The sequence below is a fragment of the Saccostrea cucullata genome, unplaced genomic scaffold, assembly GCF_032062105.1.
Source record: "Saccostrea cucullata isolate Sc308-1 unplaced genomic scaffold, CSIRO_AGI_Scuc_v1 ctg423, whole genome shotgun sequence".
NCBI classification, from domain to species: domain Eukaryota; kingdom Metazoa; phylum Mollusca; class Bivalvia; order Ostreida; family Ostreidae; genus Saccostrea; species Saccostrea cuccullata.
The window spans coordinates 210,369-236,834 of NW_026930750.1; the positions used below are offsets into that span (position 1 = coordinate 210,369).

General features: G+C 34.1%; 1 protein-coding gene and 1 long non-coding RNA gene across 2 annotated transcripts; both read left to right on the plus strand.

Moving 5' to 3' along the window:
* The first annotated feature begins 1,983 nt into the window (after positions 1-1,983).
* LOC134229936 (uncharacterized) lies at positions 1,984-26,308 on the plus strand. The gene is made up of 22 exons (XM_062711718.1): positions 1,984-2,019; positions 2,130-2,186; positions 3,670-3,702; positions 3,877-3,906; positions 4,023-4,049; positions 5,296-5,426; positions 6,702-6,782; positions 6,995-7,034; positions 7,538-7,576; positions 20,652-20,852; positions 21,029-21,085; positions 21,211-21,243; positions 21,495-21,524; positions 21,639-21,665; positions 21,873-22,003; positions 22,118-22,192; positions 22,590-22,629; positions 22,738-23,295; positions 23,595-23,738; positions 23,834-23,872; positions 25,451-25,610; positions 26,076-26,308. The coding sequence occupies exons 1-22, from the start codon at positions 1,989-1,991 to the stop codon at positions 26,254-26,256; spliced, it is 2,145 nt and encodes a 714-aa protein (XP_062567702.1). The 5' UTR covers positions 1,984-1,988; the 3' UTR covers positions 26,257-26,308.
* Positions 7,127-7,576, plus strand: LOC134229945 (uncharacterized). Its single transcript, XR_009984258.1, has 3 exons — positions 7,127-7,200; positions 7,301-7,447; positions 7,538-7,576. It is a non-coding gene; the product is annotated as an uncharacterized LOC134229945 (long non-coding RNA).
* Positions 26,309-26,466: the final 158 nt, after the last annotated feature.

Consider the following 26,466-nt stretch of genomic DNA (forward strand, 5'->3'; position numbering starts at 1 on the left):
AATTATTGCATTTCGTTAGAGAACACACACTGTTCCCTTCAAAAAAGCTGTAAAGTGACCCAATCTTGATTTGAACTTGAAGATTTTCAAAGATTGAAGACTGTCAAACAGGGGCATAGTAACTTTATTTTATTCCATAAAAGTATTGATCATCAAAACTCACAATAATTTACAGAATATTGTTGTTTCTGCTTCTGAGTGTCATTTCTAGCCTCTAGATAGCATTAACTTCGTCAGAAGTTAGAAAGAGAGTGCAATCTCTTCCTTTCAGACTATCATACAGATGGACCAAGTTAGAGAATGCCTAAGGGTACTGTCCTCTACAAGAATTTGAATTTTTCAATTAAAATTTGCATATGACATACACATATGAATTTTTCAATTAAAATTTGCATATGACATACACATATGAATTTTTCAATTAAAATTTGCATATGACATACTGTATAGCAGGTTAAAATCGCGGTCGGAAAAGATCGCGATTTGTTCAATTTCCAGCAAATCGCGGTCGTTTGAATTCGCGGAAAGGAAAATTCATAGTTTTTAATCAGTACTTGTAAGCATTTTTCTTTAGGTATATATTGTGTAAACTGATATTTCTTGTCTCTATCTCAAGAAAGTCTGTATATGTATATCGCACATATCAGACAGCAAGGCAAGTCTATATATTGTGTCAATTTTGAGCCCGATTGAATTATAATGAAACGCCGCATTGATCCCGATTTGAAGTCAAAACAATGCTACGCAGATTTAATTTCTATTTCCGAGTCCAAATCAGTTAAAAATGTACCGTAGTCAAAATATCATATTTCTAATCACATAATTAAAATTAATTGTCTTTACTCTGTTTACAACTTAAGTGCCTTGATTAAATGCAATGACTAAATGATACGCACGGGTGAAATTAAAACAAGCATGTTTTATTAAATAATTACATCGCACGTCTATTAGATGAAAAAATTAATCGTTAGCTGTAGAAATTAATTAAACAATTAATAAGCTTTAAAACATCCGTAATTGATCCATACACCCGCATAATTATTAAGACAGTCTACATCTCGGATGTATTAAAATTACTGCCTTTGAATTTGTACGGAAACACAAATAGATTTAACGAATCGAATCACAGATAACATATTCGCGGAATTTCTTCTTCCGCGAATATAGCGAAAATTAACTCCGCGAGTTAATTTCCTGCTGTACAGTAGCTGCAGATCTGTAGCTCTCCGAAAAATATATATTGACAGACCGGAGAGCTACAGTGCCACCCATTGAAAAAACTGTATATCTATTGCGCACAAAAAAGTGCGCACGGTTTTGGATTAATTCTTCCAAATTCTTACCTCAATTGCAAAAAAGCTAGATTTTAAAAGATTCCTTACTTCTCTGTCAAGTACTTTCTTAGTTTACATCTGTACGAAGCGCGTTGGACCGAATTATCTTGCAAACCAAAATGGCATTATAAATAAGCGAAATTTTCGATGTTCTCAATTTCAGGGCCAGGAGGGCTATTAACAGCAATTATAAGGTATGTTTTGTTGTGGAAATAGTGAAAGAATATGTTAGGAACACATGGTTAGTAATATTTTGAGATGGCAGTTTTAAAAACATGGCGAAATAAATCTAGAAACAGCGCACTTTTTTGTGCGCAATAAATATACAGTTTTTTCAATGGGTGGCATAGCTCTCCGGTCTGTCAATATATATTTTTCGGAGAGCTACAGATCTGCAGCTAACTGAAACTGTGATCTAGTTCTTATATGATTGACCATCATAAGAACCTCACACGGCAAGTTCATACTAACCTCTAACGTGAATGTCAGAGTCTTAAAGTTTGTAATACATTAATACTGTTAACATATATTAAAATTATATTATCTTGCAAAAAAAAAAAATGCTCTGTCGCCGACCACGAGATAAAGATTCAAGTACGTGCACATTATAATATGACATACCAAAGAACCTTGTTGTGTTTCAGCCTGATAACAATGAATGTTGTTGGATTCCTCATTACAACTGGTAAGTAATTTCATCTCCTGGCTCAAACTTGTCTTCTTTTTGGTAGAGTTGTACAAGAATGTTCTTTGATATAACGATGGCATGTCTGATTGTCTGTGCTTCTCTCCTAGTCTCCATAACACGTCCTGTGCTGGGTGCCATTTCATGCAATGATATATTTGAAAAAGGTATATAAAGAAAAACTTATTTTAAAAAAATGAAAATTGTGATAACATACAGTGTACGATTATCTAAAGGACAAGAAAGGCTAAGACCCCTTTTTGGTCCTTGATTTGGGCTGTCTTTTTCATGATACAACAGTTTATCAACAAAAACCTATTGTCGCCACTGACACAAAATTAGTATTGATTCTTAGTTATGGGATATACAGAGGTCATAGAGAGGTAAGAAAAGCTGTCAATTTTTTAATTTTTATCGAAATTTTCATTGATTTTCAGTACATTTTGTTTCAGAAAACATAGAGCACAAGCTTGCCTATCTGCCAAAGAACTACGCACGCTAACGCTCGATTCCCGCCTACATTTTACAACCATTCAATTCAATATTGATGACAATTTGGCCATTAAACCTCGTTTACTTGTTAAATACAAAGAATAGTTTAATGGTAATTGATTAATTATTTAAATACCAGTGCGAATTGTAAAATATATTCCTAATTCCAGCTTTTGAAAAAAAAGGGGGTAGACGATATTGTCCACTGAAATCGGGCTATAAAGCATCACGATATTCTGAAATAGTAATGGATATAAATAAATGTTTCTTAAATCTTTTCTTATGTTTTCTGCATATAAAATTAAGCACATAGATTAATATAATACAAGCGCCTTATAAAGCACCTAGAAATTGCTGAAAAAATTAGCATTTTTGTCGTTTTTTGTCTATAAACATACGTCCCCCATCGTGAAACACAAAAAGCTTTCGTATGAATTTGTGAAATGACAGTCCATATTAGCCGTTAAAAGGAATTTTTGTTTCACGGGGGGAAATATGTTTTAAAAATATTTTCCATTTTTCCGTTGATTTCTATAGTGAAAAACACGAGTTTTAACAAAATTTTAGAATCACTAGTATCTCTCGTTGTTTTCCCAAATAAACCACGTTTTATGAAAATCCCTATAGATATCGATATAGATATTAAAAATAATTCGAATATCTCTGCTTTTGAAAACTGACTTGGAGTTAGGCGGGAGAACAATACTATCGTTCGTAGTTCTTCATGTATATCAAACACTTATACCAGATGCATTTCATGTACATGTGTATAAATCTCAGATAGGCAAGCGTGTGTTCTATGTTTTCCGAAGAGAAAACTATCTCAAATTTGAACAGAATTGAACAACTTCCGTGCCCTCTTGGGGCCTCTGTGTAAGCTTTGAATCAAAATTAGTGCTGGTTTTAAAGCAAGCATCATTTTAAGTTTTTAACTACAAACTAACACAATTTTTAGTTTTTACAACAAATTAGGGACCAGATTCTGCCGTTACCATATACCTTGTACTTCGTGTAGTAGCCTTCACAAGAAGCATTTTAATGTGGTTATTCTTACAAATTGAAATAAACTTCCTATGAAAACTTCATAGGCCCAATCTAGATTATGTTCCCCAAAAGATCTACCTCTGTACATCTACATTATTTTGCCTTTTGTTTTAGCTAAAACCAACACACTGGATTGTTCACACTGCGGTGAGAATTTTAAAGCACTGATATATACTGTATAATCGAATAAATTTATTTATATAGAGATCATTTAATTTGATTTATAAAATTGCAAATATATATATATATTTTGTTGAAATGTTTTTTAAGCACACTTTAACGATTTCTTTTAAAAATTTATTTTCTATAATTTTCTTACAGCGCCTGAAATAAACCCAGCATGCCGGATAAGTAAGTAAATATGATACTAGTAAATAAAATTTAACTTCTGAACTTCCATCGGTATTTTTTGAATAAGTAATAATGCCTGACTTTTTTTAAAACTTCAATTACATTGTATTTTATAGATTTGCAGCACATAGAACCACATCACCGTATGTACAAAACAAGGAATACACTAAGTATTTTACAATTGATAATGATACAAGTGATAAAAATTTCAATTTTTCTAGATCTTCACAAATTTCTTTAAATTAATATATTTGTTTTTTCTTAAGAATATTCGGGAATTGTTGTTAGTCCTGTCTGTCCTTAATCTTCTCTTACAATTTAAGCAGTGCGTACTCTTCTTATTTTTAATAACATGGTTGTGATATCCATATGATGGACATCAAGGTGTGAAAATTAAAACTTTCAACCCAAGGGTTGGTTCCCCAAATTTCTTTTACATCTTTGTAGGTTGTAGCCAACTCATCTTTTGGAATATGATTGATGGTATTTTATGAAGTACAACAAGGCTTTGGAATAACATTGGGGCCCTATTGCTGTCCAAAGCAGTTGTTTTACCTACAAAAATGTGGTTCTTTGAACATATTACGTACAATTTTTTGAAGTAGCCATCTCATCTTTAGAAATATGATTGGTGTCCTGTAGATGTGCAATAAGGTTTTAAATTTTAATTCCAGTTTTAACCTGGCGTGAGATTGGGGGCCAAAATGTGTTTTTCTCTACAATAACCTTCCTGGCCCTTTTAGTCAACTCATCTTTTGGAATGTCATTGATGGTGTCCTGTAGATATGCAACAAGTACCAGAATTTCAAATTTCATCCTGAGGGCGACCAAGGGTCATCGATTTCTTTGTTTACATAAAATCTGGCTCCCTGAACTCCTCACATTTTTCGTGGTAGTCCATTCATTTTTTTTGTACTATGCTCGGGCGTTTCTTTAGGTTGTGCAGTAAGATTTTTAAAATGTTAATTTTCACCCTTGGGAACGACTAGCGATTGGAAAATTATGTTTATGAAGCAAACGTGGTTCTCAGAATTTGGATTTCCACGCTGGAGCCGGTCAAGAATTATTTCTGTGTGTTTTTAAAACATTAAAAACATTTACTTGAACTCTAATACTTACAATTTTCAAAAGCCCAATCAAGTTTTGAAAGAAGTCCGGATGTGTCATTTAGTTGTTCATTTAGGATTTGAACTTTTATTTTGAATTCTATAATTATTGTGGATCCTTACCTTGTTACCCAAATAGGAGTACACTAAGACATAAACACCTAAGTGTAGGTATCACTGTCTTGTGGCAGCAACTGGTTAATATTTGTTTTGTTTAGTACTAGATATTGATATTTTACTTCCTTTATAGTATAGTCAGCCTCTGCTCTTTTTTTTGCCACAGTTGCTCCATACCTAAACATCTTGCAGACAACGTCTCTAATAGGTTGTTTCTATTCCGAGTATACCAAACACTATGGCGAAGACTATTTCAACAAAACATCTCACGTCATCGCCATTTGTAAACCTGGAACGGTAGGTTTATTTTCCTGTAAGTTGCATAGATGTAAACTTCAGATCAAAGGTCATGAAATCTTGACCAATAAAATGTTCTTTGAACAGACAAGTACTCTTTGTTCTTTGAACAGACAAGTACTCTTTTTTTTGGGGGGGGTGTCTTTTTATAATGCAAGCCTTTCAGTTTTCTGGATTTTCGAGCACTTCATTCTGGGGAAAAAGAGCATCAAAAGTTTTTTAATGTTTGTTTCGTACTTAATAAACAATAGTAAAAGCATAGAACATATACCTAAAACCATAAGAGGCGCAATAAGGTGCCACGGAGGAGTAAGATTCCTTTGTCGACCTGTCACAACTGCCTTCCTCCTTATATTGATCGGGCTAAAGGAAAATTCCGTATACGGCCTACCATAACAGTTTGAGAAAGTCAGCATTTTGCTTATTGATATATTGTACTTGCTAGCAAGGTCATTCTATCGACAAGAGAATTTGCCAGGTGTTGACTTAAAACAGACTTGATATTCTCGTTTGTATCGATTTCGAAATATTTTGTACTCAGAACATCTCTTGCGTACAAATCAACTGGTAGACAGAAAATGCAGATGATAAAATAAGGGCATCTAGCTACATAAATAACTTAACATAAGGGAAGTTGAAGTTCAAAAGTTGAAATCATCACGTTTATTAAAAAGTTTCGTTGTTGGATGACCCAAAATGTCTTTTTTTAAAATCTATTACCCAAATATGAAAAAGAAGTGTCAGTGTCAATCTTTCACTGTTTATAGATATGAAACATATGGAGATAACGAACAGTATTCAAGATCATAAGTCCTTCAAACAATACAAAATAGGAGCAGAGCAAACACGGACCTCCAAAACGTGGTGGGATCAAGTGCCATGGAGGAATAAGCATCCCCTGCCGACCGGTCACACCCGCCGTTTGCTCCTTGTCATTATCGGGAAATAACGGTAGAATCCGTCGTAAATTCATTTTATAAATAATGGACTAACATGTACAATTAGTATGAAAAACGTCAGACAGCATTTGACTCAATGATATATTGTATTCATTTCACTGACAAGGTCATTGTACTCGACCATAGAACGTACGAAATGGAGACAGCTGAAATTCTTGTTTCATCACAAAATGTTGTCGATAAAACTAAATATCAAATTATAGGCCACAGCAAAAGAATTCTTCCTTCATACATGATTTTTCAAAAAATCATTTACAGATTACTAGTATTATAAAGAAATAGGTCTAAGTTCTTTTAATTATTGAAACATTTGTAGATGTGCTCTAATTTACGTCACATGGACAGCTATGAAAGAGGCTGCTACAGCTACATCTCAAATGATACTGCTCACCACCAGGTATAAAAAATGTCACATTTTTTGCCTCGAAAAACTCAAAACAGCATTTCCTCAAAACTTAAATCCATCAAATATCTGCATTTCGTTTTCTAGCGTTCATTTAGAAATAAATTAATAGTCATTCAATTACTCATCAAAGACATTTACAATAATTCTTGACAATCAGATGATGCTTATAACTAATGATTTGAGTGTTTATATTTTAATTATAGACCTGCAGTAATGACTTCTGTAACAACATGACTTCAACAGGTATTTATATTGATAAGCTATTTTTCTTACTTTTCTTGTCTCTTGAATTCTAATCAATAATTTGAAATACATTATCCATACCTGACTTCGATAGAAATGGAGTTGGTGGAAAACATTTTAAGATATACGCCAACAACATCCGAAACACCAGCTGTAAATTGTTCAAGTACGTCGTTTCACTAATTAAATTGAATTAAAATTAACTAATTGATTATTTAAATTGAAATTAACTGAGTCTGGTACCTGCCATTTATTCGTTTCTTCAGATATCCTCCAGCATGTATGTAGGGATGATGACTTGTTGTTTTGTTCATATTACCATTCGATGACCGGTGCTTGTCATAAACCAATCGATAAAACTTCGGAAGATTTCTTCAGTAGATGTTCCCTATTCTGTAAAAGATGTTTGGACTGTATGTTTTATGTTTGAAAGTTGTAATATTATACTGAATTTCAAATTCACCACTTTGACTGAAATAATATTGTCTTTTTCTGTTTTTCAGATTGTCAATATATTTCCACTAAAATCATCCAAGCTACAGGTAACAGTAACGGATTTGATATCTGTTTATATTTACGTATAATACAGCACACATGATAATAAGACCGTTTTTTAATTGATGATACGTTTCAAATATACATTTAAAAAAATGGAAAGCCATTTGGAGCATTTCTGTAATATTTGATATATTCTCAGATGACTCATATAGTCTTTAAATAAAATAACATTTTTTCTAAATCTGACACCACTAGTTCAATAATAAGTCACTGAGATGCAAAAAAACCATCGTTATAGGCAAAATTTTGGAAAATATAACCTCTGGATTACAAGAACTCTTGTTAGTAACATGATGGGATCATGAGCAATTTGTATGTACATTACCACGTATTTTCTTTTTATTATGTTCCCCAAACGGAGTTTGGGAACATATTGTTTTTACTCGGTTTCTTATTATTATTATTATTATTAAGGTCTTCCGTTTCCAACGGAAGACCTTCTACTGATTCGTTTGTTTCTTTTCCACTATTATTATTAAGGTCTTCCGTCTTCACGGAAGACCTTATAGTTATTCTATTGTTTCTTATTATTATTCTTTTTTTTTAGACAAAATTTTGTGCAGACGATTTCTCGTAAACTCTTCGGTGGATTTCAATGATAATTTCAGGAATTATAGGTCATTATATGAATTTTATATAAAATTCCGTTTGTTGGAAAATTCGCTACCAGTGCCAAGTTATGGGCAATTTCCTGATTTTAAAATGCAATTTTGTCTTCGAATGTTCTCGAAAACGGCTCAAGATATTAACTGGAGACTTGTTAGAGATGATAGACCATGAGTTATAGATGTGCAATTTTGCCTTCGTTTGCGTCGTCAGTACTTCCGGTCGCTACAGGAAATGAATTCAAAATGAGCACTTTTTCAACTTTTTTTGTTTTTCAATATTTTTCTTTGATATAATTAATGGTAATTAAGATCCTACTGGAAAGGCCAAATATATAATTTATTTTAGAATTGATCAATCCACACACTAGATATTCGCATTTAAAAATCTGAAGCGTGTCCAAGATGGCGGCGGTCTCCGTAAAGTCCGCCATTAAGCAAGTCGGGTTCTAGAAGGTCAGCTGAGCGTTTAGATGAACGAAACTTCTACAAAAAAGATTTATGAAATGTAAAGGATTCTTTAGATTGCTACATCGCAATTACGTTGCATTGAGTATAGTTTTTATATGAGGTTTCCTCAAACTTCTATTGAAATTGCTTTTGTCTGCATCTCATAGTAGAATACAACATGACTACAAGTGGAAATACGATGAATACAGTCTTTTGTTTTGCACCAGGGAAAACTTATCCTAAACCATGGTTATAAGTAATAGCTTTTCAAGAAACTTGCCTGACTTAATATTCACTATGTTTCTGAAGTATTACTTGACTTCTGTTTATTTTACCTCGCAGTCTTATGACATATTAAATGAATAGAAAAGACAAAAATAAGAAAAAACATTTTTTTAAAAAGATTGTTTATTAAAGGTTATATAAATATTCTTGTAATAAATGCAAGTTATTGAACATGAAGAGTATCAGATTCCTTGACCGTCGGAGGGCGAGTGAATTCTTTTTTCAGTGAAACATTCCAGTCTTTTTATGAACGTGTAACTCATCTCCACTTTGGGGGTAAACAGGATACAAAATTCGTGGAAAATCTCACCGAATTCACAGCTTTAGTGTTACTTGGCCGTATACGATATTATATATGTACCATGTGATAAATATACTTTCTTACGCTCGAAATTCCGGTTATAAGGACATACATTTCTAATTTTCATTGAAGCTATCAGATCCATTAAATAGATCAAACATTTCAAAGGAATAGCGCGAAGAACTACTTGTGACGTTTGGCACGAAATAATGTATCATGGCCGACTTCAGTAGTAGACAAATGGCGACAATAGTGCAGAAATATATAACATTGGCATGCCTGTATATGGTTTTGCATGGAATAAAAAGTTGAACACATATCGAATAAAGTAAAGAAAACAGTATCATCTGTTCATCACTAATAGATTATCTATCCTAAAAATTACTGTTAAAACTCAAGTAACAAGTTCCGATGTGATCATCTTGAGCAAGTTTGGCGCGAAGATTAACTCGTGGCGTTTAACGCAAAATTATGAATAGTGACCGCCTTTCATTATTCTAAGACAGATGAATTGTTTCAGAAGTAATATACAAGTAGATTAAGAGATGTGGTCCCAATAGCGTAACAGTAAGCGCTTTATATTTCCATGCTGGCGACCCGGGTTCAATCTCCTTTGTTTCCATAAAAAGTTTTATCACTTTTTCAGCTCGATTTTGCGAAAGGGGGGGGAGGGGGGGTCAGAATCGGACGGAAGACCTCTCGTTGCTCGCAACGAGTTTCCTTTCTAGTTATTATTATTTTTTTTCTTACCGATTTTGTGCAGGCGATTTCTCGAGAATGCCTCGACAGATCTTTATGAAACTTTCAGCAATGATGGCAAATCATATGAACTTAGGGCGTTTTTTTTTATTTTGCCGTCGTCACTTCCGGTCGCGAGATACGGCCAATTTTCTTTTTTTAAAATGTCATTTTGTCCGGAAGTGTTCTCAAAAACGGTTTGAGATTGAGTCTTGAAACTTTCAGGGATGATAGATTGTGACAGGCTCTCTTGAATTTTGTATAAAGTTTTTGTTGCCGTCACGTCCGTTGTCCACCGGAAGTAGTTTAAAAATATGCAAAATTTTATTTTTTTCTTTTTTAAATGTTTCTTATATAGGCAAATAGAGTGTCTCGAGTATTATAATGTCCACCGGAAGTTATTTTTTCAAAACCGGAAGTAGTCCAAAAAATGAGCATTTTTCATCAAAATTATCAGGGATGATTCCTTCACACTCAGAGAGGAGTTATAGGTCATTTTTAGTACTTCTGGTCACACCGGAAGTGAATCATAAAGACCGGAAGTTGTCTGAAATTTACAGATTTCACTCTTAAATGTGTTCTCACGTATTTAGAGGAATTGATATGAACTTTTTTTTTTCATTTTTTTATGATCGTATCAAAAATCGAACGGAAGACCTACTCGTTGCTTGCAACGAGATCGCATCTAGTTATGTCGCCCCGAACGAAGTCGGGGACGACATATTGATATTGTACGCATGTTTTTTTTATCCAGGCTGTTTCTCGGAGATGGCTGGGGCAATCTTCCTGAAACTTTCCTCAAAGGACGATCACTGGTTGTAGTTGTGCAGTGAGGTCGTTCAGTTCCAATATGTCTACCGTTGCCATGGAAACCTGTAAAAAGCGACGAATTTTGTCCGAGAGTGTTCTCTCTGGTCCCTTAAACGTTCGTCATGAAACTCTTTTTATTTTAATGATTAGTATCTGTAGTTGTGCGCCTTGCATTTAAAATTTTCAAATAATCGATTATTGCCATGGAAACCAGGGGAATGTTAAAATTCTTTAATTTCGATTTTCTCAATAACTACTCAAGCAATCGTTTTGAAACTTTCAATGTTAATTCCTTGCAATGTGTCAAAGTGATTTTTACTTTTAAAATAATTGTAATGAGTCGCTCACAGTTGTCATAGAAACGAAACAGAAAAAAAGGTTAAGATGTACACATGTGTTCTCCAAGGTCTAGGTCAAAGGGTCAAAGTTCTTCGTGTCCAATAAAAGTTCTTTTCACAAGGATTACATATTTGAAATACGAAAGCCCTAGCCCTTACCGTTCAAACGTAAGGCACTATGTTCAAGACGACCCCCCCCCCTTTTGAAGCGCACTGCCAGTTAGAATACACATATCTAACATATACAACTTAAAAGTAACGTTTTAAAAGTTTCATTCATAAAATTCAGTTCTCCTGATGTGATTTCATAGTTTGCCAACCTTCATTCTTCTTCTGTCTTGTCTCTAGATTTTATAATTATTTTATTTTATCTATATATAAAATAACGATTGTCAACTGCATTTATTAGCATTTCGCATTTTTTTTGTATATCTATTACTTGTATATTATTAATTTCATTAGATAGTGCAAGTATAAATTAGAAAATTGGTACGTTATTTCCATAGTTTTTATTCATTCATAAATCCTAGGATCCGCTCCTATAGGTGCGCTAAGCCTTGATCACTACTGTAAACAAAACATTCATCTCGCCGAAAATGTTCACGATTCCGCTAAACTGAGAAAGTTTACACATGATATATCATCTCATAAGAAACATCAGCCCTGTACAATGCAGAAATGCTCGAACTGAAGGGGAAAACTCAGGAGTTATTGATGTGAAAAATTCAGGAGTTATTATGTCGCCCCGAACGAAGTCGGGGACGACATATTGATATTGTACGCATGTTTTTTTTATCCAGGCTGTTTCTCGGAGATGGCTGGGGCAATCTTCCTGAAACTTTCCTCAAAGGACGATCACTGGTTGTAGTTGTGCAGTGAGGTCGTTCAGTTCCAATATGTCTACCGTTGCCATGGAAACCTGTAAAAAGCGACGAATTTTGTCCGAGAGTGTTCTCTCTGGTCCCTTAAACGTTCGTCATGAAACTCTTTTTATTTTAATGATTAGTATCTGTAGTTGTGCGCCTTGCATTTAAAATTTTCAAATAATCGATTATTGCCATGGAAGGGTCAAAGTTCGTCGTATCCAATAAAAGTTCTTTTCACAAGGATTACATATTTGAAATACGAAAGCCCTAGTACTTACCGTTCAAACGTTATGGCTATTTACTATGTTCAAGACGAACCCCCCCCCCCCCTTTTTTTGAAGCACACAGCCAAGTAGAATACACAGATATAACATATACAACTTACAAGTAACTTTTTAAAATCTTCATTCATAAAATTCAGTTCCCGTCATGTGATATTTTGCCATCATTCATTCTCCTTCTGTTTTGTCTCTTGAATTTATAAATATTTTATTTTATCTATATAAAAAAAAATAACGATTGTCAGCTGCATTTATTATCATTTCGCGTTTTCTTGTATATCTATCACTTGTATATTATTCATTTCATTAGATAGTGCAAGTATAAATTAAAAAATTGGTACGTCATTTCCATAGTTTTTATTCATTCATAAATTCTTTGATCCGCTCCTGATGGTTCGCAAAGCCTTGATCACCACTGTATACAAAACATTCATCTCGCCGAAAATGTTCATGATTCCGCTAAACTGAGAAAGTTCACACATGATTTATCATCTCATAACACACATCAGCTCTCTGCAATGCAGAAATGCTCGAATTGATGGTGGCATGTCAGATTCGTTTTTCGGTAGAACCTCTAAAATGAAAGTGAAAGAGGGAAATTTCAGAGTTCCCACTGGCGTTACAATACACAAAATAATTCGGCTGATCTTCTTCATAAATTACATTTCCCAAGCTTTTATGATAGGAAAGATTCTGCCAATTAACAGGTATGAGGCTCAGTTCAGTACATCTGCCAGATTTCGTTTATGCAAGTCTGCAAATTGAGGAACTTGTAATTTTCCTGCACTACTTTCTTCCGTTTCCAATGGAAAGGACTGATATAACTCAAAGGTTTTCAAACTTAGCTTATGGACTTTTGTTTTAGTGATGATAAAAATGAAAGTCTTGTCTAATACGGGGCGACATATGCTATTGCTTGCAATAGCAGACTTTCTAGTTATTATTATTATTCTTTTTTTTCTTCTTTGTTCTCCGGTACTTTTTTGTCCGCGAGTGTTCTCAGAAACTGTTCACCCAACTAAGCTAAAACCTTTTTAGGGTTAATAGGTGTGTAGTGTAGGTGTGCGGAACGAAGGTCATTTTGCGCGCATACGCATGCACGTGCGTGCGCGTGATATGAGTGAAATGACCGATATACTTAATATAGCTATAACTTTTACATTTTTTAATGAAATGATTTGAAACTCATTCTATAAAGATATATTAATAGTGTAGATAATAAGACACTGTCAAATTAGCACGAACTCACGCGCATGCACGTGAGCTTCGCTCTGATTGGCTGAAACAAAAATCTCAATATCCTTTCTGTTTTTTGACGAAATGATATGAAATTTAAAATGTAGGCATACTTTAGGATGTTCTACAATGTGATATATAACAATTGTCTTGAAAACACGCGCATGCACGTGCGCTGCAATCTGATTGGCTTAAACTTTAAATGGCTATAACTCCCTTGGTTTTCAACCAAACAGGATGGGATTTAGAACATAGACACATATAATGGACTCCTACAAGAAGGTATGGTCATCATGCACATAAAGGCACGTGCGTGCACGTGCGCTTCGTTCTGATTGGCTGAAACAAAAATCTCAATATTTTTTCTGTTTTTTGACGAAATGCTATGAAATCTAATATATATATATACTTTAGGATGTACTACAATATTATGTATAACAATTATCGTGAAAACACGCGCATGCACGTGCGCTGCAATCTTATTGGCTAAAAATGTAAATGGCTATAACTCCCTTGTTTTTCAACCAAACAGGATGGGATTTAGAACATAGACAGACATAATAGACTCCTACAAGAATGTATAGTCCTCATGCACGTGCATGCACGTGCGTGCAAGTGAAATGAATAAAATTAAAAATACGCTTAAATGAGTGTATTTCTTAATACTTCTGGATTAATTGATTTGATATTAAGTATATTAAAATATATAAATAGTGTAGACAAAACGATATGGTCATTACGCACATGCATTCAGATGAGCACGCGTGCAATGCTAAAATTTATTGCATAAAGTGTGTCTTATTTAATGAAGCTTACAGGGAATAAGGCACCAAAAGGGAGTTGGGGAGCGTTTGGGGAACATCTGTAACGGTTCCCGTTACAATTAGCCCTAGTTTCATTTGAGTTGACTTTCAATATTGAAAGGAAATTACGACCTTCTTCACTAACAATTTTCGGTATAATACCAAGTACATGTGTATTGTTATGTGTCAAAAACGTACCTCATTTTAGAAATTGTTCATACATATTGCAAGCGTTTGCTTATCGAATCAACTGAGAGATGTTATTCCCGTAGTCAGGTGGTCACTCCATAATTAAGGGAAGTGAGTTACAATGTATGTGGCCTTTGGACCTTTATATCATTACATATTATGTATTTATTGTCACTTTGTTACAGATACTGCAGCTCCTATTGAAGGTAAATAATGTAAAGCAACCTGTAATACCCTCAATATAATTAAGAGATATTATAATTTCTTTTGAACATATTATTTGCTAGAAGGAATCTACTTTCTAATTTAGATAAGAGACTAAAAAACTGCTTTTTTATTTATCATGTCATATTTCTCATAATTTTATAAGTTACAATAAAAATAGTAACGAGGGAAAAAAATTAAGTAGAATCTCGGTATTTGCGAAAGTTCTCAAAAGTACTGATTATTTTTAATTTAAAGGTCATTTGATCGGTCGGCGTTGATGCACATGTTTACAACTAATCTAAGAGGATTTTTACAAGATGTTAAAAAATTGAAATAAATTCTTTAAAGAATTGTTTCTTACTTTTTGTCTACACATATTATTCATGCCAAAAATATCTCCCATGTCCGCATTTGGGGGTAAACGTGGTGAAAATGAAATTTACTGCTTCTGAAAATAATCCACCGACTGTAGAGCAATTCAATTTATTATTTTGTACGTAAAATATTCTACATTGTAAATTAATTTATATAAACGCAAAAGAACGTCAACGACCAGAAGATCTTATGTAAAAATAAGGTGTCCGCCGTCCATTCGTCGGTCTGCCTTGTTTTCAAATACTATTCCTCATCAAGTTTTGGTATGATTTCAATTTTAAGAGGGCTGTTCAATAAATAATGTCCGCGGTGCTGGGAAAGAACAAGAAAAAAAAAACGCTTTTTAATGATTTAGTCTTAATGATTTCACTTAAACATGTCCGTAACATTTTTATCCAATTTCATTTTGTTTTTAGAACACATTTTAGTATGACCCATCATATACTGGAATATTGCAGATCCTATGATTTCCTGGACTTGTTTCTCCTTTCTGAAAGGCGTTTTTTCAAGTTTGGAAAATGAAGCAAGTCAAAGAGTGAGAGAACTGGCGAATATTATTGGTGTGACAAAACATTAACTTTCTTTTTACTAGTATCCCCAAAACTCATTTACTCTTCAGGGCGTGTGGGTTTGGAGTTTGGACGCTGTCATGAAGAAATTTAATGTAATGGATTCCTGATTTTGGTTCCTTCCTCTTAAAAACCTTTCGAATTCTTTGTAGAAAATTTTCTTTCTAGACTCCTCCAGAAATTGAACTGCCTCCCCGAATAAGAATTTTAATAACAAGACCACTAATATTTAAGAAAATGTCATATAAAACTGTTTTTGTGATCTTGCAATTCTTTGATATTCTCAGACCTTTGCAGTTTTTGTCAAGTGCATCTTATTGTAAATTTGATTTGAGGGTTAACAACCAATGGATTCAAGTTTCATTATCTGTTTGAACTTCAGACAAACGTGGATAATTACAATTTTTGATTTTTTTAAAATAATTGTTCAGATATTCCTACATGCTCTCGTTTTAATTCATTTTTCAAAACAGGGGGGTAACCACTGAGTACTAAGTTTTTTGTTTTTTTTTTACTGTCATACTGTCAAATGTTTTTTAGACGTTGTGAACTACCCCCAAAATGATGCCTATCAAATTTGCTATGTGTCTTAAAGTCAATCAAACACCATCAGTGATAATTTGTTGAATTTTGGCAAACAGTACATTGGATGTTATCAGTCCTTGTCACCACGGACTGTGCCGATTTTTGATGCCCATTATATCATTTTTAGCTCACCTGAGCCGAAGGCTCAAGTGAGCTTTTCTGATCAAAATTTGTCCGTTGTCTGTCGTCGTCGTTGTTGTTGTCGTTGGTGTCGTTGTCGTAAACTTTTCACATTTTCATCTTCTTCTCAAGAACCACTGGACCAATTTCAACCAAACTTGCTACAAAGTTTCCTTGGGTAAAGGGGATTCAAATTTATTCAAATGAAGGGCCACGCCCTCTTCCAAGGGGAGATAATTATGAATTTGTGAAAAATTAATGGCATTTTTAAAAAATCTTCTTCTCATGAACCACTGGGTCAGAAAAAATGAAACTCATGTGGAATCATCCTCAGGTAGTGTAGATTCAAATTTGTTAAAATCATGACCCACGGGGCAAGGGTGGGGCCAAAATGGCCGATTAAAGTTTTACATAGGAATATATCGGAAAAATCTTCTTCTTAAGATCCAAAGGGACAGGAAAGATGAAACTCATATGGAATCATCCTCATGTAGTGTTCATTCAAGTTTGTTCAAATCATGACCTCAGGGGGAAGGGTGGGGCCACAATGGCCGATCAAAGTTTTACAAAGGAATATATAGGAAAAATCTTTAAAAATCTTCTTCTCAAGAACCAAAGGGACAGGAAAGATGAAACTTATGTTGAATCATCCTCAGGTTCATTCAAATTTGTTCAAATCATGACCCTCGGGGGTAGGGTGGGGCCACAATGGCTGATGAAAGTTTTACATAGGAATATATCGGAAAAAAATTTAAAAACCTTCTTTTCAAGAACCACTGGGTCAGAAATGCTGAAACTTATGTGGAAGCATCCTGGGGTAGTGTAGATTCTGAATTATTCAAATCATGACCCCCGTGAGTAGGGCGGGGCGACAATAGGGAATCCAATTTTTGCAAAAAAATATATCATACCCTTTAAAAACTTTAAAAATCTTTAAAAATCTTATTTTCAAAAACCACTGGGCCAGAAAAGCTGAAACTTATGTGGAAACATTCTGGAAAAGTGTAGATTCTAAATTATTCAAATCATGACCCCCGGGGGTAGGTCGGGGCCACAATAGGGAATCCAAGTTTTACATAGAAATATATAGGACAAAACTTTAAAGATCTTCTTCTCAAGAACCACTGGGCAAAAAAAGCTTAAACTTATGTGGAAGTATCCTGGATTAATGTAGATTCTAAATTGTCGAAATCCTGACCCCTGGGGGTCGGGCGGGACACAATGGGGAATCCAAGTTTTACATTGAAATGTATATGGAAAAATCCTTGAAAATCTTCTTCTCAAGAACCATTGGGCCAGAAAAGCTGAAACTTATGTGAAAGCATCTGAGGGTTGTGTAGATTCTAAACTGTCCAAATCATGACCCCCTGGGGGTAGGGCGGGGTCACAATTCGTATTACAAAGGGGGGAAATCTGTTTAAGAACAGCATAGCCAAAGTTTATCAGTGAGCGATGTGGCCCATGGGCCTCTTGTTGTTCATTGAAATCCATCTGCTCATGTGTCAATAAAACAAACATATTGGTTGCTGTAAATTTAACGTATTTCAGTGAATATTTCTGTGGGATGCTTAACAAGTATTACAGCAGCTTAAATGAAGCGTTTAATTATGTTCCCCAAACGAAGTTGGGGAACATATTGTTTTTACTCTGTTTCTTATTAAGGTCTTCCGACTTCCTTCGGAAGACCTTATTGTTTTCCGTCGGTTTCCTATTATTATTATTCTTATTCTTTTTTTCATTTCTAGGGCGATATCTCAGCTGTGACTGTACGGATTTCAAAGATTTTTACAGGAAAGATGCACCAGGTTAATATCTCCAGACGTGTTTTTCATTTTTTCAAAATTTTCTTCCGTTCGCGATTTTTGGGGAAATTTGTATTTTTTAAAAGGATTTTTGTACACAATTTTTCTCGAAAACGGCCAAAGATATGACATTGAAACTCATGGACATGAAAGACCATCACATGTAGATGTGCAGAACGTCCTTCATTTTTTGTCGTTCCTACTTCCGGTCGCAAACGGAAGTGAATTCAAAAAATCTCATTTTTCAACTTTTTTGTTTTTCAATATTTTTCTTTCGGATTTACAGGGTATATAGAGCGTCTTCAAAGATATCTATATATGTTTTCATTTTTTTCATGCGTGCGTTTATTGCAAAGATATGACCGAACCAAACTTTGTCTTACTGTCGGGGGTTCGAATCCCGCTCGGGGCGTTCCCCAAATTTTTTCTTTGTTTTTGTCTTTTTTCAGTTGCAAATTACTTTTCACTCTTTTATAACACGTGTGGAAGATTTTGCCGATTTTTAAAAGCTATAATTGGAGATATTTTATAAAATACCTGGAACAATCACGATCTGTGTTGAGAAACTACTGTAAATGAACGTAAACGAAAAAATACATTATGAAATTTATTTCATGGGATGACGCAGACAAGATTGCAAAAGAGAAGTCGGTCGGAAGACCTGCTTGTTGCACCAGCAACAAGAACGCATCTAGTTATTATTATTATTATTTTTCTTCTTCCTGGGAAAATTTTGTCCACGAGTGATCTTGTAAACGACACATCCGACTTAGGTGAAACCTTTTTAGCGTCAGTAGGCATGTTATGTAGAGTTGCCAAACGAAGGGCGCGCACGTGCTTGCAAGAGCGCGCACGTGCAACACGTGAAATGACCAATATTATGGATATTGCCGTAACTTTTCTATTTTTTGATGAAATTTTTTGAAACTCATAATGTAAGGATACATTAGTAGTATAGACAAGATAGCATGGTCAAAATAGCAAGATCTCACGCGCACGCACGTGCGCTTCGCTCTGATTGGCTGAAACTAAAGTCTCAATATCTTTCTTGTTTCTTGTCATAATCCTTTGAAATTTTGAACATAGTCCTACATTATGAAGATCTACAGCATGATATATAAGAATTTTCATGAAAGCATGCGCATGCCCGCGTGCTGCAATCTGATTGGCTGAAAATTTAAATGGCTATATGTCCTTTCTTTTTTGACGAAATTCTTTGAAATTTGAAACATAGTCATGCATCAGGATATCCTACAATATGATATAGAAAAATTCACGAAATCACGCGCATGCACGTGTGCTGCAATCTGATTGGCTGAAACTTGAAATGGCTATAACTCCCTTGTTTTTCAACCAAACAAGATGGGATTTAGAACATAGATAGATTTAAGGGACTCCTACAAGAAGGTATGGTCATCATGCACGTGCACGCACGTGCGTGCATTTGGAACCAGTATAATTAACAATATACTTGAATGAGTGATTTTGTTTACTTTTGGACTGAATGCTTTAATATATAGTGTATTAAAATATATAGATAGTGTAGACAAGATGATATGGTCATAACGCACAAGCATTCACATGCGTTTGGGTGCAATGCTAAAATTTGAATATAATTGGTATCCTTCTGGGAAAATGTTGTTAAAGTCAAAAATGCACAGAGTTTGTCTTATTTTATGAAGCTTACAGGGAATATGGCACCAGAAGGGAGTTGGGCAGCGTTTGGGGAACATCTGTAACGATTCCCGTTACAATTAGCACTAGTTTCACTTTAGTTTACTGATTCTTTACCATTCACTTTTAATGCAGTGTCTCGAAAAGCCCTTGTTTTCCAGCTTCTCACAATGAAACTATGTGATGAAAAGTGGTCACATAAACTGTTATCAATTAATTAAGAATCATGAGAAAAATTAAGTCTAACCTAATGTCATATGATTTTTGTGTTGTATGTCATAGAGCTGAGGACATTATTTATTGAACAACCCTCATATCTGGCACACAAGTAGACTACACTAAATACAAAACTTAGTGCATCGGTTTTGATTTTGCTGGACGGTGTTGCTATGGGTACTAAAAATGGACTTTTCGGTAAAATGCCTTTAAAATGCTACTCCTCATACAGTTTTGCTCTGATTTTAATATAACATGACGCACAAGTAAGCTACATTAAAATACATAATTTAGTGCATTAAGTTTTGATTTCGATGAATGGTGATGTCATGGTTACTAAAAATAGAAATTTCTGTAAAGTTCTTTCAAGTGGCCACTTCTGAAACAGTTTTGTTTTTACTTGATTGCAATAAATCATGCCACAAAGAGACCCAACCTAAGACATCATTCTATTTATTGCTGCTTCATAGTTTCAAGAGTTAGTGCTACTTTTCCTTTATAATGATTGTTAACCAGTAGAGGAGCTACATTCTCATTCGAGACATCTGATTATGAAATACCATTATTTATATAAGCAATTTATGATAACTTAAAGTGAAAATCCTTGGTGACACACTAAAATTCAACATATCTTAAGATGCCTTACTTTAATTTTGTATACATATACAGTAAAATGCCTTATCGCAGATCATGAGATAAGGATTAACGTACGTACAGTTACAATATCAAGGTATGCCAATGCCAGAAACCATAGAACCCTGTATTTCAATCCGATAATGATGTTCCTTGTTGTGTCCTTGATTTCTATAGGTAAGATACATGTAGATGTATGTACATTTTAATAAATTTAATAATTTCTTAAAATATGTAAGATGAAATGATACATTAAAATTAGTAAATGTTCTTATGTCATGCTTTTTGTTATCTATCTTTTTATGTGATAATATTTTCACTATAATGATGACTTGATTTTGTTTTAAACCTAGCCTCAATAGCAAGTCCTGTGTTGGGCGCCATTTCATGCAATGATATATTTGAAAAAGGTAACGAGAAAACTATTTTCAAAACGACATTTCATGGTTTTCTGAGTTAGTAAGGTAAATTGTGTTATCATTGGGTTTCATGTACTTTGTCTATTTTTAAATAGTCTTTTGTTTTGTTGTTTTAGCTAAAACCAATACACTGGATTGTTCACACTGCGGTATGAATATTATTTTATTGTATTATACACTTTAGTATTATCTACATATTATTTACATTACTGTAGTATTGATGGTACTTACCTACCATAAATGAAGAATATTTTGGAAAAAACCAAAGGTACCTTCTAGTTTTCAGAGATTCTTAAGCATTAGCTGTAGATAATAGAATGATATAAATATCTCAAAATATAAAACTTGTCATTTTTCATGAATTTCTTCTAATGGTTTAAGTTTCTAAATTTTCTTTCAGCTCCCGAGATAAACCCAGCATGCCGGATAAGTGAGTAAGCACGCTAAATAATTTTTATTGTTCTGACCTTTTAAATTTGAATAATTCCCTCAATAACTAGTATTGTAAAAAAAATTACATTGAAATACATTTTATTTTTTGAAGATATGCAGCACATAGAACCACATCACCGTATGTATTTGCCAAAATAACGAAAGTTATACTTTAGTATCAAGTGGTAATCTTAGAATCTAGTAGTTTTGTTTCAAAAATTGCACAAGCAAACTTCCTCGTGTTTTGAGTTAATTTGTTCTAGTTTTATAACTTTAATGTTGTCTTTGAATGAAAACATATTAAAAAGAACACAATGACTTATACATATGCTTGTTTTGGCCACAGTTGCAAGATACTTGGACATCTTGCGAACAACGTCTCTAGTGGCTTGTTTCTATTCTGAGTATACCAAACACTATGGTGAAGACTATTTCAACAAAACATCTCACGTCATCGCTATTTGTAAACCTGGAACGGTAGGTTAATTTTGCTGTAGAAGACGACTTTTTTATCAGAATTCATAAACGAATTCATAAGCGAGGATTTTACAAGAAATAAAAGGAGATAAACTGGTCATTCAATCTTTTCAGATGTGCTCTAACGTACGACACACGGACGCCTATGAAAGAGGCTGCTACAACTCCAAAAATCATGCACATCACCAGGTATTCAGTTGAAAAGAAAAAAGATGCACCTTAAACCTTATAATTATTTTTACCTTAATCAACACATCTTCATGAACTTGTCAACTTAAATCCAGACTGTTGCTGCATCCATCGCGTTCATAACTTCCATTCAGAGAAATAGGTCGTTTAATTGACTCATCAAAAAGTACTATGTTTATTTTAGATAACTGGATATGTGGTTAAATTGTAAATTAAAAAAAACTAATGTACGAATAACTATTTTGCCTAAAGGGCTCTTCCAGCAAAAATACAGTGTGTTTGAGATGGAAATGGATTATGACGGAATGAGAAAACAATCTTTAAATTTTGTATTTCTCTACTAATTAAAATGCTATTATCAATACAACTAAGTTGAAGTATTTTATCGTTATTTCAGACCTGCGGAAGAGATTTCTGTAACAACATGACTTCGACAGGTGATTAATTTCATATGGAATTTTTAACGAATCATGCTCTTGAGCTTAATCAAAAAAATATTTTGCTGTTATTTTTCTGAATAATTAATTGATTATTCACTTTAACAGAAATGGTTTTGGTGAATAATATTCTTAGCTATTTACCGACAACCACCACTACCACAACAACAACCACCACCACCACAACAACAACACCAAAGCCGACAACCACCACAACAACACCAAAACCAACAACAACAACACAGTCAACGACAACAACAACACCAAAGCCAACAACAACACCAATGCCAACAACAACACCAATGCCAACAACAACAACACAGTCAACAACAACAACACCAAAGCCAACAACAACACCAAAACCACCAACAACAACACAGTCAACAACAACACCAATGCCAACAACAACAACACCAATGCCAACAACAACAACACCAATGCCAACAACAACAACACCAATGCCAACAACTACAACAATGCCAACAACAACAACAACACCAATGACAACAACACCTGAACCAACAACCACCAGCACAACAGCTCCTACTACAACAAGTACACCTTCCACAACAAAAGCTTCTAGCACAACAAAACCTAGCACAGCTACAACTGCTAAACCTTCGACAGTTACAAACACTACAGCACAAACAGTTGTGAGCTGCCCTAGTATGTCACTTTATTTAATAATTCTCTTTCTCTTTCAAACATAGAGCTTATGTAAAAACCTACGTCCTGCAGTTTCTTTTTTATTTCCTTTTCCTTAATATATTCTTATAACAAGCATATCTTGAAAGAAAATAGATATATAAATATTATATCTCAAGTTATTTCCTGATTGGTGCATTGTGTAATATAATTTGAATAGGACGTTGTCACTGAAATAACCTTTGAATGCAATGGAGTGGGTTAAAAACAGGGCCAAGTTGACTGGGTGACTATTGTGGCCCATGTGTCTCTTGTTTCAGATAGCCCTCAGCATGTGTGTCGGGATGACTTATCGTTCTGTTCATATTATAATTCACTGACTGGTGCCTGCAGTAGACCTATCGATAAGACCTCAGAGGACTTCTTCAACAGATGTTCGCTTTTCTGTAAAAGATGCTCAGAGTGTAAGTTTAGTGTTGGAAAGTTGTAAAATTGTAGAATTTCAAATTCACATAATTACAATCAATGATAGCTTTAAAGAATGGTGCCTTCTTTTCAGATTGTCAGTACCTTTCTGCCAAAACGACCCAACCACCAGGTGAGATATACTTGCAAAATGGCAATTGTAATTTTATGTTTTGATATTTTTTTCCAGTAACTAAAATAAAAGTAAAATAAAAGCATACTTCTTTCAAAACACTTTTTAAAAAATCGTTGCTATGTAGAAAATATCAGTAGGCATAAGTATCAATTGAATTTATTGGGTTAATTTTGATGTACGATTTACATTAGCAAAATATATGTATATGTAGGAGAAAAAAGCATAGAAGTTGCGTTTAATATCTTTATCTTATAGCGATAAAGTTTGGCGATAAAATGACAATGAATAATCAATATCTTAAATTTTAAAGTTAGTTACTACTTGTATATGAATTTGAAAAAAATATAAGAATTTTGATAGTTGAACAGTTTCAGAATTTGTTTATTGGGATTTTCTTTCTCTTCATAATTAAATAATACACTTCGAAGCATAACATCTTACCAGGGTGCAACTATACCGTATAAGTGGAAATTTTAGCGAGACGCAATTCTAGTGATATGTCCTTAAAATATGGTATTTTATTTTTAGCAAGAAGTAATTTTAGCGATTTTAAAGTGCTCCTTAAAGAAGCTATTGCTTGATCTTCGTGTGGGCCTAACTGAAATTGTCTTAAATATTCTACAGTGTCCATCTTGCTTTGATAGTGACAGTAAAGATACGTTGTTTAGAATTCTGTTTGGTCCTGGTGATTAAGCTACTCTACATCATTAACTCCATAAATATTTGGAGTTTCCTATAGCAAAACATAGCACAGACAGATATTTGTGATTTAACATAGCAAAACATGGACAATGTCATTCTCTCTATAATATGGAGATTATCCACTTCTTTTCCCCAACCTCTTCTCTACCACTGAAGAAAAATTTACGAAACTTTCTCAGAATCTTTATTACAATTGTCATATTGTGCACCTACTGTGTTTCGCTTCAACCAGACAGATATTTGGGGTTTCCCAAAGAAATCCTGAACACTGCCCATCTCTTACGAACAACTCCTCTTTTACTATATTCTAACTTTTTTTAAAACACAGTGCTCTTGTGTCTTCTGTTTGGACGAATATTGTTCTTTGTATTATACTCTTATGGAAGTGGAGGTATCATTTTGTGAGTGAAGAGTTCACAGTACCTCTGTTTTTGAGTTTAACTAGTCGAGAACATTTTTAGATGAAGTTCTATGTTTTATACGTATTTAACGTTCAAATTCAGCACAATTGTGCATTTAAAAATGCTGGGAATGAAAATTACTACGATGTTAATCAAAATACGAAAATTATTCATTATATTCCAAGAGCAAAAATTTTCAAAGATCTTATGAAAATTCATCCTGTAACCATGTACTCGATCGGAAATATAAGCCAGTAACCAGTTAATAGACTTGATAGACTTGTTGAAATTTATTCCAATGCAACTTTGGAAGAAATTTCAATATCAATGCATAAAACACATACTCAGCAACAGCATACTCAATAATCATTTGAGAATTGCACATTAAAAAACAATTTCCTATATATTAGCGAAACTTCCCTCTCCCCAACTTCCAAAAGAAACATACTAACGACATCCTTGTTCTCTGCAGTGACCCGGCATTGTCACCAGTGCGGGGACCCCCGTACCTCTACCCCCTGCTCCACCCTGGAGGTTTACACCGGACCCTCGACAGCCTGTCCCTCGGGACTGGACTTCTGTATGACAGACATACACCATGATCTCCATGGTAATGACAACATCCTCAAGAGGTAGGTAAAAAGAAACAGGGTCTTCAAAGGCAATGTATGTGTAGTATTTCGTACATTTTGTACTTTATTAACAAAGAAATTATTCTGAGCAAACTTAATGCTTTACAGTACGCAGTTGTAATCAGGTAAAGTGAACATAATAGAATAACAGATAGGTTTTTCCCAAATAAATGACAAATGAAAACTTATTTATGTTCATAGTTTCACAAATCGTGAAACTATATTTATCAGAGTTAACTATAGTTAAGAGTTGTAAACTATAGTTTTCGTGAACTGTAACAGATAATCTATTATTGAGGATACTTAGCAAATGATTCTATATGCCATGATATCATCAATTTTCTATATAATTGAATTTAAACGTTTGTATTGTTTTCATCCAGATTCTTGACTTGCTATTATATAATTTTTTTTAAAGATACATATGTAAATGTCACCTTGTCACCTACTTTTGATTACACACAGGTGTGTGAGCAGACAGGAGTGTGAAACCCTATGGTTGTCTCAGACTTCTGATCAGGATCACTGTATTAACTTCGGTCAAGTTCCAGTCAGTGGAGAGTATACTTGTCACTACTGCTGTACAAAGGATGGGTGTAATGCAAGGGTTCTCCCTGACCACAGTACTCTTTTCACCAAAACATAACGCATAGTCTCCTAAGGAAATTATGTTCCAAGTTTAAATAAAATACTACATAGAGGGATAATTATTTTGTTTTTTACAGCCATTAGATTCTCTCTCCAGCCTCTGGAAAGCTTCAATCAGCATTCTTCTTTATGCAGTTGTTGGAAGAGAAAATACTTCCTCAATTCCACAATGAACACTCAAAATCAAACCTGTTTCACTTTTCTGAAC

What these genes read in the sequence shown, in the direction of transcription:
- LOC134229936 (XM_062711718.1), top strand. Translation starts at nt 1,989, where the DNA reads ATGAATGTTGTTGGATTCCTCATTACAACTG. An exon ending in TGGATTCCTCATTACAACTG is followed by an intron (nt 2,020 to 2,129) that starts GTAAGTAATTTC and finishes CTTCTCTCCTAG; the next exon opens with TCTCCATAACACGTCCTGTG. An exon ending in CTATTTGTAAACCTGGAACG is followed by an intron (nt 22,004 to 22,117) that starts GTAGGTTAATTT and finishes CAATCTTTTCAG; the next exon opens with ATGTGCTCTAACGTACGACA.